General features: G+C 53.3%; 2 protein-coding genes across 2 annotated transcripts; both read left to right on the top strand.

The window, feature by feature from the left end:
- Positions 1-380: 380 nt before the first annotated feature.
- Positions 381-5,984, top strand: BZA05DRAFT_331284 (uncharacterized protein; the record flags this gene model as incomplete). Its single annotated transcript, XM_051480581.1, has 12 exons — positions 381-435; positions 522-695; positions 771-889; positions 957-1,018; positions 1,069-1,136; positions 1,195-1,397; positions 1,458-1,943; positions 2,025-2,562; positions 2,935-3,587; positions 3,642-5,408; positions 5,469-5,578; positions 5,645-5,984. The coding sequence occupies 12 exons, from the start codon at positions 381-383 to the stop codon at positions 5,982-5,984; spliced, it is 4,575 nt and encodes a 1,524-aa protein (XP_051343389.1).
- A 3,775-nt stretch (positions 5,985-9,759) lies between these two features.
- On the top strand, positions 9,760-11,730 carry BZA05DRAFT_423666 (uncharacterized protein; the record flags this gene model as incomplete). The annotated part of the gene is made up of 6 exons (XM_051485878.1): positions 9,760-9,808; positions 9,889-9,960; positions 10,172-10,621; positions 10,700-10,805; positions 10,908-10,945; positions 11,141-11,730. The coding sequence occupies 6 exons, from the start codon at positions 9,760-9,762 to the stop codon at positions 11,728-11,730; spliced, it is 1,305 nt and encodes a 434-aa protein (XP_051343388.1).
- Positions 11,731-13,212: the final 1,482 nt, after the last annotated feature.

Here is a 13,212-nt window from a genome sequence, read left to right as displayed (position 1 = left end):
TGAACAGCCTCGCCTTCCACCGTCTTCTCTGCGCAGCTCATCTCCCACGGCCCCACGCACTCCCACGCACGTCCGTCCCATCCACACACCGTCCACCTTAACGCGACCTCACCTATAGACCATTGACGAACGACGTACGGACGAGTCCGGACACCATTTTCCTCTCGCCGCGTACCTTCGTGCCAGAGCGCCCCTCGAAATACCTACCTCCTCCTTGACGGAACACCTGTCCAAGACATAGATCGCCGCCTGCGGTATTGGTCACAGCTCGCCCACCGGCTCTCCGGAACAACTGCGCGCTCTACATACGGCTTCGGGGAAGGAAGCAGAAGGAGTTGTGAGAGCAACGGAGGTGCCTGCGCGACAGCGCTGTAGCAGCCATGTCCGGGGGAAACATCAAAGTTGTTGTGAGGGTGCGGCCCTTCAACAGCAGAGGTACGGAACGTGATGCTGCTGGAAGCTCGCTCGCCCCTTGACGAAACCTCCCTGGGCTAATATTGTATTACCGTGTGACGCAACAGAGAAGGAACGAGGGGCCAAACTTATCGTGCAGATGAAAGGCACGCAGACGGTCCTTGTGCCTCCTCCGGGCTCCGAGAAGGCCGGGAAAGGAGGAGGCGCCAAGGACCAGGGGCCTAAGGTCTTCAACTTTGACAAAAGTTATTGGAGTTTCTCGAAGAACGACTCGACGTACGGTGTGTGACCCGGAAGTCGAGGCCGTAACGATGGAGACAGAGGTGAGGAGGCTGACATATTACGGCGAAACACAGCGGGCCAGAATGATCTCTACCAGGATTTGGGAGAGCCATTACTCGATAACGCCTTCGGAGGATACAACAACTGCATCTTTGCGTATGGACAGACGGGTTCCGGAAAATCATACTCGATGGTCGGAAATCATTTCCCCCGTAGAACAAACGTTGGTAGCTTGGAGCTGACAGGACGTGGGCATGTAGATGGGATACGGCGAAGAACATGGCGTTATTCCCAAGATTTGCCAGTACATGTTCGAACGAATGTGGGTTCACTCCGGCCCTAACAGAGAACTGGAAATTAAGATCGAATTAGAAATGCGTTGCAAACTGATCCACATCTCAAGTGTACGGTTGAAGTCTCATATCTCGAAATCTACAATGGTACTTTTATATTCGCACACACATCCGCAGCTTTAGCACGTGCTGATGGCGCCTTTAGAGCGAGTTCGCGATCTCCTCAATCCCTCTACTAAAGCCGGCCTAAAAGTCCGAGAACATCCGTCAACGGGGCCTTATGTAGAAGATCTGGCAAAGTTGGTAGTAGGGACATTCGCTGAGATTGAAAACCTCATGGACGAAGGCAACAAGGCCAGAACTGTTGCAGCCACCAACATGAACGAGACCTCGTCGAGATCGCACGCAGTTTTTACTCTCATTCTAACACAAAAGCGGCATGACGTCGAGACCAACATGGAAACCGAGAAAGTCTCCCGGATCAGTCTGGTCGATCTTGCGGGTTCCGAAAGAGCCACGTCCACCGGAGCAACCGGAGCACGATTAAAGGAGGGCGCGGAAATCAACAGATCTCTTTCAACCCTTGGTCGTGTTATTGCGGCACTGGCGGATGTGTCAACGGGAAAGACCGCGAAGAAGAAGGCCACCCAGGTCCCCTACCGAGACTCCGTCTTAACCTGGCTGCTGAAGGATTCCTTGGGTGGTAATAGCATGACTGCCATGATTGCTGCAATCTCCCCCGCCGATATCAACTTCGATGAGACTCTGTCAACCTTACGATACGCCGACTCGGCTAAGCGTATTAAGAACCATGCTGTTGTCAATGAGGATCCGAATGCTCGCATGATCCGTGAGCTCAAGGAAGAACTACAACACCTACGATCCAAGCTCTCAACCGGTACTGGTGTTGACGATGAAGTTTACGCCCCCGACACACCGCCGGAGAAGCAGATGGTCACGATCACCACAGCTACCGGAGAAGTCAAGAAGGTTTCCAAGGCGGAAATTGCCGAACAGCTGGAACAATCCGAGAAGATTCTTACGGACCTCAACCAAACCTGGGAGGAAAGGCTGGAAAAGACGCAGCAGGTCCACAAGGAACGTGAATCTGCTCTCGAGGAACTTGGTATCAGCATCGAAAGGGGCTTTATTGGTCTTTCAACGCCGAAGAAGATGCCGCATCTGGTTAACTTGAGCGACGACCCGTTGCTGGCAGAGTGTCTGGTTTACAACATCAAGCCTGGAACAACTCAAGTTGGCAACCTTGAGACATCGACGACGGCGCAGATACGACTCAACGGTTCGAAGATTCTACAGGACCATTGTCGCTTTGAAAACGACAATGGGATAGTCACGCTGGTACCCAATGAGGGCGCAGCAGTAATGGTGAACGGTCTACGAATCGAGAAACCACGACGCCTAAGGACGGGTTTCCGGATTATACTAGGAGACTTCCACATATTCCGTTTCAACCACCCCCAGGAAGCCCGTGCGGAGCGTGACCGTTTGCGACAGTCTGCGGCCGCAAACTCGGCCTCCCTGCCACAATCTCCGGAGCACAAGCATACGCCTAGTAGTGGGGTCACTTCAGACATGATGGAGCGATTCGATACGGAGAGCGTCAGCAGCAGGCCCGAATCCCCGGCGGCGGTGCCAAACAGTCGTGACATGGAGTGGTCATTCGCTAGGCGGGAGGCTGCTACGGCGTGGCTTGGGGACAGTTCCAAGATCAAGTCCTTAACCGATGACGAATTGGATAACCTCTTGGAAGAGATGCAACGTGTTAAAGCGATCCGCAAGGGGAGGCCTGATAGCCGACTGGACGATGACGAGACAGAGTCCATGGTGTCATTTGTTGTCCGGGACAAGTACGCTTCAACTGCTACGCTAGCCGATGATCTTTCGCTGGACACCATGATTACTATGCCAGGTACACCGCAACTAGGGGAGGTCGAAGAAAGACTCCGGTTGATCAAAGAAGAGATGCAAGGCCAACTCGAACAACAAAAAGAAGAGTACCAAGAGAAGCTGAAGGCGGCTGGAGGCATGGAAGTCAAAGAGATTGAGATTGAGAAGCAGAAGATGCAAGAACAACTGGACTCTGCCCGTGCCGAGATGCAGAAGGAATTGGAAAGGCAACGGCAGGAGTTTGAGAACCGACTTGAAGAGATAACGCTTTCACCCAAGAAAGCCGATCCGGAGAAGAAGCTCACCGACCGGGAAACGAGTCTTGCTAAATTCGTCATCGAACACTGGAAACAAAGAAGATACGTTCGCATGGCAGAGTCGATCCTACAACACGCCGCAACGCTGAAAGAAGCACAGATCATGAGCCAGGAGATGGAAAAAATGGTTGTTTTCCAATTTACGATCGTCGATGAAGGCCACACGTTACAATCTAGCTACGATCTTGTTCTCAACGGGGTATCGGGAGACGACGATGAATTCCTGGAGATGACCAAAAAGCCATGTGTTGGCGTACGAGTCATGGACTTTCACGCAGGTGTGGTTCATCTCTGGTCGCTAGAGAAACTTCAGAATCGTGTCCGTCAAATGCGACAGATCTATCAGTATTTGGACCGGCCCGAGTATCTGCAGGTACATATTCCTCCGCCGCTGATTGGTCGGTGAAACTAATATATACGGTGGCAGCATTTCCGACTGGGCGATCCGTTCACCGAGCCAATCCTGCCGCAATACTCTCTGGTGGGAGACGTGGACGTTCCTCTGGCTGCCATATTTGAATCGCGTTCGCAGGATTTTGCGCTCGATATCACGTCGCCACATACACAGAGCGTGGTGGGCATCGTGAAACTGACCATCGAGCCATCTGAAGTCGAGACTCGGTCGACATTGAAATTCAACGTCATCATGCGGGACATGATTGGCTTCGCTGAGCGTGAGGGAACGCAGGTTCATGCTCAGATGTTTATTCCTGGAGTCTCTGATGAAAGCGGCGCAACGACCACAACGATGGTTTCCGATTTCGATGAAGGGCCAATACGATTCGACAGTGTCCACACCATGGGCATGCCCCTAGGAGGCCCCCTTCGGAATGCATCGTTGCGCGTTGCCATTTTTGCCAAGATCACCGCGATGCACCTCGAGAAGCTGATCAGCTGGGATGACATGCGCGACCACAGCAATCCAGTGGCCCCTCGGAAAAAGAGTGCGAGACTGAATGAGACTGAATTTTACACCGAAGAGCGGCACGACGTATTTGCGCGTGTGCAGCTGTTGGAACTCTCGGAATCGGGCGAGTACCTTCCCGTGGAGGTAGTACAGCACACCGAGATCGACTCAGGGGCGTTCCAATTGCATCAAGGACTGCAAAGACGGCTTCAATTGAGCCTAACGCACAGCTCCGGCGAGGCCCTTCAGTGGCGAGATGTGGCGGACATCCGTATTGGCTCGGTTCGCTTACTGGACCCGCGGGGCAAGATGCCCGACCTCTCGTCGCCAACCAAGGAAGTTCGGCTAAGCACGATTCTGGGACCAGTCGTAAAGACGAACGCGGATGGCACAAGTACTGTAACCATCGTCGCCCAGTGGGACTCCAGTCTTCACAATTCGATACTTCTAGACCGCACAACGGCCGACAAATACCGAGTGCAGATGTGCCTGCGGTGGAACGTGGTTTCTGAGCGGTTATCCGAACCGATCCTGTTTTCCTTGGATATCGCGGCGCAAATCCAACCCAGACTGCTGCGCAGCCCAAATATGTTCATGCAGCTATGGAATAACAACAGGATAGTCCATGCTAGCGTGGGGCTATATCAGCTCGTGATCAGGCCCGCAGCAGCCCGGCGGGCAGGTGACCTATGGCGGATGAATACGCTGCACAGGTATGTCAAGGGCGAGGAATACCTTGCAGGGTGGACCCCGCGGAGTGTAAGCTTGGTGCGGGATTTCATATCGGCGAAAAAGAGGAGGACGAGAGTGGCCGAAGTAGAGAATGCCAAAGGTTTTCTCAGAAGCCTCCCAGTCACAAGGAATGTCACGCCAACTGCACGGGAACCCACGCCAGAACAGCATCCTATCCGAGTCGTGGGCAGAGTATTGGGTAATAAGGAGAACGGCAAGATACTGGGCGAGCGGAAGGATGAGCCAATAGCACCACCTAGTCCTCCTGCGGAGCTCCTGCTCAGTACTAATGAGGCCGGCGAATACGTGGAGGCACCACCAGGCATCCCTCCACATGACGCCGCTTACCAGCCCGAGACACCGGCGTCGGTGCCAGAGGTGCCGTTAGAGGAGCGGGAGCCGCCTACGGTACAATCCGAGGATCAACCAACTGATCTGCCGGACGATCAGCCCGAAGATCAACAGACTGGGTCTGGGGCTCAACCCGATGATCCACAAATGGAAGTCTTGCGAAAATTTGTAGGCCTCTGGTCGTCTTGGAAAGATCCTAGCGAGGTAAGTTCCTGTTTGTTTCGCGGCCCGTTTTCTGGATTCACGGCTGACCACACCCGATAGTCAATCCTAGTGAAAGAGAACACGGAACCCCCACACAATGGAGCGTGTTTTGCGTCCACTGAATCGCAGCCTCCAAGACTGATTGCCGAAGTCCGACAAGTACCCAAGAGGTCCGTTTGGATAAGATCTACCCTTCTTCCCCGCACCACATGCACTATCTAACAATTCTCATGTAGCACTTCATTGCTCAAGTATGGGTACCTTATGACCCCCGACGAAACAAACAAAGTCTGGACAAAGCGATACTTCGAGTTGCGGCGGCCCTACATGCACGTTCATTCGTTTCCCGACGGCGAAGAGATCATGGCGATCAACCTGAGCCATTGCCGTATAGACCACCAGCCACAGGTTGCCAGGTTGATGAGACGACCGCACATCTTTGCGATATACGCGCCACTCAATACGTATCTCTTCGCCGCTCGGAGTGAGCGCGAGATGATAGAGTGGATAATGAAGGTCGATCAATTTCATTTCTTTTCATCGAGTAGAAGTAATACGCCGGAGGAGTTTGCATGAGGAAGAAAAAGGAAGGACTCTTTAGAGATGAGTGTTTTGGTTTTCGTCCTTTTGTCCTTTTGTTTTTCTTTTCTTTTCTTTCTCTTCTGCGTGGCGATCGAGTCAATTCGCATGCAAGCCCCCTGCTTCTGTTTATCCGTACTCCTCCTTGTGGTCGTTCGTTTTAAGGTGCTTTGCAGTGTTAGGCGTTCTCTCTCGTTTTTTCCTTTTCCTTTTCCTGTTCTTTTCTTTTCTTTTCCTTTTTTCCTTTCCTTTTTTGCGTTTGTTACCTTCTGCCCAACCAACGGCCAGTAAGTACTACTATATTTCTTTTAAAAGAGGGGGGAGGGCGGAATCGAAGCAGGATTTTCGGATGTATTGCTGTATCTGATGGATGGATGTTACTATTGTTGTATCATTACACTGGTGGACTGGTGGTTTGCAAGTGAGTTTGCAAGTGAGTAAGTACGAATGAGACGCTGGGCGGCGGCGGGAGGAGGAGGAGAACCTGTCTGTCTGTCTACGGTCTGGTTATGATACAGACCCGGCGAGAAAGTCATATAGGTAGACTATTTCCTTTGCCTCTTTTACGCACGGTACTTGCTTGCTTCTTGTTTATGCCTCAACCCAACCAACCAGCCACGACTATTCATTCACTCTGTAACTATATGCCTACATAATCCTATCTTTCACTTCCCGGTTAGGTACTCGTTGTACATTTGTATGTGTTTGTATCTATGTATCCTTCACAATTGTATTGTAAAGTAATCGTCGGAGTAGAGATCAGCGGGCTCTGAATGTATGGTAATTTACTGCTGCTGTCTGTCTGCAAATACTTTGTGTACCGTGACCTTTCCCCTTTCCATTTTCCACGGAACATGTGACCGATATTCACGAACGTCACTGGCAGCCGCAGTCAGCCAGCCATTCAGCCAGTCTAGAATACCGATATTGCGCCGTCGATAGATAGGGGTTTGAAGTTTCTGCCTACTCCACTAACTAGATCCTACATCCTACGTGCCGCTACATACATCCTACGTGCCGCTACATACATCCTACGTGCCGCTACATACATCCTACGTGCCGCTACATACATCCTACGTGCTGCTCGTCATTCATGTAAGGCGTTCGCTCGCTCGCATGAGACATGCTACACACATACCTACGTGGAAGTGTGGTGGCAGTGGTGGCGGTGGTATATAGAGGCAGTATAGGGGTATAATTGCTTCATTTCCGCCCCGATTTCCGCCCCCGATTTCCGAGCTCCGAGTGAGCGGTCGTGATGCATGGCATTTCGGGGTTCCTTATGTGCGTGCGTGCAGGAAGGAAGCAGGAAGCAGGAAGCAGCAGCAGGGAGCAGTAGGCGGCGCCGCGGCGGGAGGGCGGGAGGAAGATGCGTAGAGAGGGGTGGGGGAGGGCCGTAAAATGCCACTCACTCGGGCGAGCGCATGGGATGGGGGATATTGTGTATTACGTTTCTTTTTTCTTTTTGTTGTTTTTTTAAAGGTGAGGGGAAACGCAGGACAGGAAAGGACAGGAACTGATATCGGGTGCGGCGGACGCTGCCTGCGTGCGGGCTCCAATGAGAGGCTCACCCGGCGGGCATGCGCAAGTGTGGGTTTTTCTTCCGGCGGGGGGAGGGGAGGGGGACGGGGGAGGGGGGATTTAGTTTGCGAGAAAAAAAATTCGAGAGAGGAAGAATGAGCGGTGTTTTGTTTGGCGGGTTCGAATGATGTCGAGGTACAGGCGGTTAATCAATCGATCGCAACGGGTTGTTTATTTGTACTCTGGGTTTTGGAGAGAGATACCTATGTCGATATGTTTTTCTGCGAGGACGAAAACAAACAAGGATGCCGGTTGGATTATTGGTTTAGAGTAGCCGTGGTTGAGCGGCCGTCTTCCCCGATTGACCAGGCCGCCTCAGCTCGTGAACCCCCCCCTCGTTTCCTCCCCGATTACCTATCCTATCCCCTCTCGAGATTTCCGCGCCGCGCACGCAACGGGCGCAGATAAGTATAGCACTCTACTCTACTCTACTCTATATACTCTAATCACTCTACCTAACTTACCCAACCGATATCTGTCTGACAGTTGCAGTTGCAGACTTGCAGTTGCAGTTGCAGATTTGATAGAGAACGGCCGGCGCGGTGCGGGCTGATCATGAGCAGCGATTACCTACTAGCACTTTAGAGTACCCGTCTCGATCGCTCACTCGGACTGCGTAGCGAAGTGCTTCTAACCATCCTATGTACTACCCTAACTACTGCCTACTGTAGGTATATTCGCACTCTAGAGCTCGCACCGAATTGGCGGATAAACAAACACGAGGCTATTGGACGGATGGCAACCGGCAGCACGGGACAGGCAGCACACGGCCTTAGTCTGGGCCGTCGAGCTGCGAGCTACATATGCTACATACATACCTCCTACCCAAGTACATACATACATGCGTGAGACCCTAACAACCGCCGAAGCCGAGGCGCGAGGGAGGGCGCGAGCGAGAAGTCCAACAGCGTTGCTTGCTTGCTTGCTTTGGTGTCCGCCCTATGCCACCGAAGTACTTACCTCAGTAATGCCATGTATGATCATATGTACTCTACGTCGCCCCTCCCGTTCTCGCCTCCCGCGCCGCCGCCGCTCGGTCGTGACTCGCACGCACTGGCTACCTTTTCGATAAGCACGAGCAGAGCAGCAGACCCCAATCAGCCGTCGATAGCGGGCCGCAGAAACCGCTACCACCGTACGCATGTCGACCGCCGCCGGGCGGGTGGGGGTGGGATGCACGAGTGGGTAACGATCGTTACGGGGGCATCATGCGTGTGCGCGCACACCAAAAGTTGGGACCGAAGAGCACCAAAGAGAATGAGAGGTATTTATCGCCGAATAAGCATTTAGCAATTTAGCATGTATTTTGGCATTTGGCATCATTTTTGGCATTTGTCAATTTGCTGTTATTGTTATTGTTGTCATTGTTATTGTTGTCATTGTTGTTGTTGGGATGGGGGGTAAAACAAGTTGCGGGTTTTAACGAAGCGGATTGGTCCGAGTGATGAGCTGGGGACAGGTACTCGTCGCTGGAACTGGGAAGGGACTGCTGTGTGTGTCCGCCTGATGCCCGATCGAGACGGTACTGCATAGCCCTGCTTTGGGCTGCTTGGTACGCTGCGCTTGGTGCTGGTGACAGAAAACAACTTGCCGTATTCTGGGGATGTGATAGGTACGGAATGACGATGATGCTGCTGCTGCTCCTGCTGCTGATGAGGGGGAGGGGGTAGGACGTCTCTCTCTAGCCCCGTGAGTGAGTTGTTCAGGTGGTTCGATTTTTCACGAGCCCCTCCCCTTCGTCGGCCCCCGCTCGAGGATGGGGCTCTTCTGGCCAATTGGAAAAAAGATACGGACAACTGACAATGGAATGGTTCAAGGGCCATGGCGAATGAATGCAGTTGCCGTTCCGAGGGTCAGAGAAGCGTGACGTGATGGTGAGTGAGTGTGGCAGGCAAGTGCGGTTCTGTCCAGCCACACGCCAGCTCCCGATAAGCCACCCGGCCGTCAGCCTTCAGCCGTACGTTCCGCGCCAAGACAAATCGGTGCCCTTGAAGGGGCGCGGTCGCATCGACGACGACACACCGCTCCCAAGCGAAATCCCCGATCCCATCAACCAACTACTCTCCCACCCACATCCCCCAGTGTACTCTGCATCCTCCTACTACCCCCCGCCCCCTCCCCGCCCCCAGTTCTCCATCCATTCGTCGAAAAGCAACTTAATACAACCCCCGAAGCAAAGCAACGTAAAGCAATGTCGGAAGATCACGGGGACTTGATGTCACGAATAAGCCAGCTAGCCGGTAAGCGACCGCCTTCGCACGCAGAAGCAGACAAAGTGGAGCATAAGTTCGTTCGTTAACGGGGCCGACAAAAACTACAGGACAAATCAATCGCCACAAGAACCAGCAAACCGTCGAACCTGCTCCGGCCCGTAACTACACCGCCGCTCCTGGTACGTAATCCGGATCTACACCGCCCGTCCACCGCCCCCCGATCCCTCCCTCCCCCGATCCTCCGACACCCCCGATCCCCACGCGCGTCGCTGACCCACTTCTTACACGCAGCGCCCTCAAGAGGCCGCGGAAACTCTTACTGGCAGTCAAATCGCGGCGGATATGCGCCTTGGGGCGGTGGTGCTGCTGCTGCTGGCAGAGGAGGACGAGGTCGAGGCCGAGGAGGCGCAGTTGCCGTCCATCACAACCGCTCTCTGGTGATCAACAACAAGACTACGTCTACCAAGGGCGTTGCAAACGGCCCGGCCCCTTTTACAGCTGCAGCGGTTCTCGACTCAAAGCCTGCAGGAGGACCTACCACTACAAAGGAAGCCATCAAATCCCCGCCTCCTCCGGCTCCTGCTGCAGCCTCGGGCTGGGTGGCGAAGCGGGGCGCGCACATGCAGCTGATCAACGCCTCAGTCTATGACCAGCATGTTCAGGATCGCACCAAGGCCGCGGCGAAGACCCTTACGGAGAAAATCAAGAGGAAAGAGGCACTTGAGAAGTCCAAGCTTAATCGCCTCATGCAGGGCTCCCAGGGTGCTGGCCGTGAGCTCGAGTTTGGAGGAGGCCGTTACCGGCTCGCCGCAGGTGGTAACAAGCTAGTCCGGGTGTCGGGTGAGGATAACAGCACTCTACGTCAGGGCCGTCTGCCCGGTAGGTCGAATTCAGTTAACGTGACGGTGCTCTATGCAGGGAACGCCACCACCTCAACACCAAAACAGGCTGTAATTGGCGGTGTTCGGTATCAGCGGAGTCGAAATGGAAATCTGTGGCGAGCAGGACTCGTACGCGCGTCTCGGTCAGTTCAGCATATCCGCAGCGCCTTCCTGCAAACGACGCCGCGATGGACATCACTAACCCAGGGCTCAACCGGTCGTCACAGCAGAATCGCAGCTCCAAGGAAATCCACCGAGCCGTGCAAGTACTACTCAACTACTGGTATTCGACTGCCTTCCTAGAACTGTTAATTTGGAACTCCGCATCCGTCCGCGGACGATCACGGGGGGTGTATGCGGGCTTGTTCCGAGACGTTGGACGATCTGATCACGTTTATCGTTGACTGGCCCCCGAACCCACCACGATCAGGAGATGTGTGCATTTACTGACGAGACGGTCCTAACCGCTGGTGTGTAGGTCAGTGCAAGCACGGGTTATCGTGCCCGTTCGTCCACGACCCCAATGAGGTCGCCATCTGTCAGCGCTTCCTTACATCTGGTACGTGCCCGGATGGAGACATGTGCGACCTTTCCCATGATCCCACCCCACACAGGGTCCCAGCTTGCCACCACTTTGTGCGCGGCAATTGCGTGAATTCGAACTGCCGCTACGCGCATGTCAGGGTGAACCCGGCAGCATCTGTATGTGAGCGCTTTGCCACCTTGGGGTACTGTCCCAAAGGAGCCGAGTGCACCGAACGTCACGTTTTCGAATGTCCGACGTTCGACAAAACTGGGGTCTGTACCAACAACAAGTGCAAACTTCAGCATGTCGAACATGCTGGTCGAAGAAGGGCTGCGGCGGCGGCGGCGGCCACTGCGGCGGCTACTGCGGAAGAAGCCAAATCTCCAAATGATGGAAGCGACAACAGCAACAGCAACTCCAGTGACGAGCAGGACCACGAAGATTACTTTCAGTCCGATGTTGACTCCGACATTCTCTCGGACGTTGGATTCCCTCTGGGCGGCGAGGAGTTGGATCCTCAACAGGATTTCATCCAATTCTAATAACCTTAACAACAACAGCAAACAAAACAACAGCCAGCCAGCCATCCAGCCAGCGTGTAACCATATACCAGAAGCCGGAACTATTTATTTTTTGTAATTTTTTCTCTTCTGGGGTTATTTTGTTATTTTGTTTGGATGTTGGCAACACGCATAGGAATGGAGTACGGTTTTCGGATAGGAGTGGCCCTTTGGTTTTTTTTTTTTTTCTCTTGATTGCTTGCGAATACCAGATTAGTGCTTGGGTTCAGTCCAGTTAACGGTTAGGTACGGTATGGCGTCCATTGGTTTGGTAATGTACTCAAGTAGAAACCTGGATGAATGGAGTCTATGTTGGGTATTTAAACTGTGCTGCTCTCCGTCGCGAGCGAGAAAGAGAAGGAGAAAAGAAGATGAAGATGAAGATGAAGAAGAATGATGACGCCCGATGACGATAAAGGTTAGTTTTCTGGGCACCTAGGGGCTAAGTGAGGTGGGGGTGGCATGGTGGGGTGGTGGTGGTTCGTCTGCGGCGGGCGGCGGGGGATGGGTTAGAGGATCGGGGGGGTGGAGGATCCAGAGCGGAGCGGCGAGGGGGGAGGGAGGGAGTCTTCTATTCTTCTATTGGGTTTGGATCGTCGACGATCTGAGTAGAGTCCTCGGTGTAGTTGTACTTTTACGACCGGAGTTGCGAGAAAGAAAAAAAAAGGAAGAAAAAAATAGTTGAATCTAGATTCTGGGCGCTTCCTTCCTCGTCTTCCTCGCCTTTTCCTCGTCTCCGCTCGGATGCACTCATGCGGCATGCGGATGCGCGTAACTATCGTGATCGTAGTTGGGGAGTAGCGGGTGGACGTTTTTGGTAAAAAAATCTTCCTGGCCGGCTTCACGATTTGGGAACTTGGAGTCCCGGTTCGAAATATGGATGGAAGCCTGGTTTTCTGTCTGGACTGTACTGTATATACTCTACACTCGGGTTTCATTACCCACAGTTCTTATGGATGTACCGGTACTTCATCTTTCCCTCGACCGGGCCAGTTACACACCTCATACATCGCAGTCCGCGTTCAACTGACCCCCAAAGTTCTCAAGATCCAGTGGCGAAGCCCAAGTACTATTAGTTATACATACCCAACTACTCTAGCATGATGTATGTACCGTACATATCCAGATAGACTATGACAAACTAGCTAACGCTCCCAACGGTACCATCCCGCAAAGAGCTCGCTTGTCCGCTCACGTTCCGTGGGTGCGTGATGTTCTCCCTCCCTCCCGAGGGGAAATCGGGATTCCCCACAATCGTCCTACATACAGACCATCAGGCATAGCATACATCGCGAGGCCTGCGGTGGGTAAGTAGGGTCGGCGGTGGGTCTGCGGTGGGTATGATAGATCATATCTATTTTCTCTCTCTCCCTCTCCCCCGCTCTTCCGTTTTTCGTGCAACCGTTGATTCGGGTTTGGATCGAGGTGTTGTTGACGTCGATGTTGGGGAGCGGGAGGTGGGGG

Source organism: Tricharina praecox (genome assembly GCF_024521635.1).
Source record: "Tricharina praecox strain CBS 144465 chromosome Unknown BZA05scaffold_2, whole genome shotgun sequence".
NCBI lineage: Eukaryota > Fungi > Ascomycota > Pezizomycetes > Pezizales > Pyronemataceae > Tricharina > Tricharina praecox.
The sequence above is the reverse complement of the archived record's forward strand: the minus strand, read 5'-3'. Positions and strand labels throughout refer to the sequence as shown.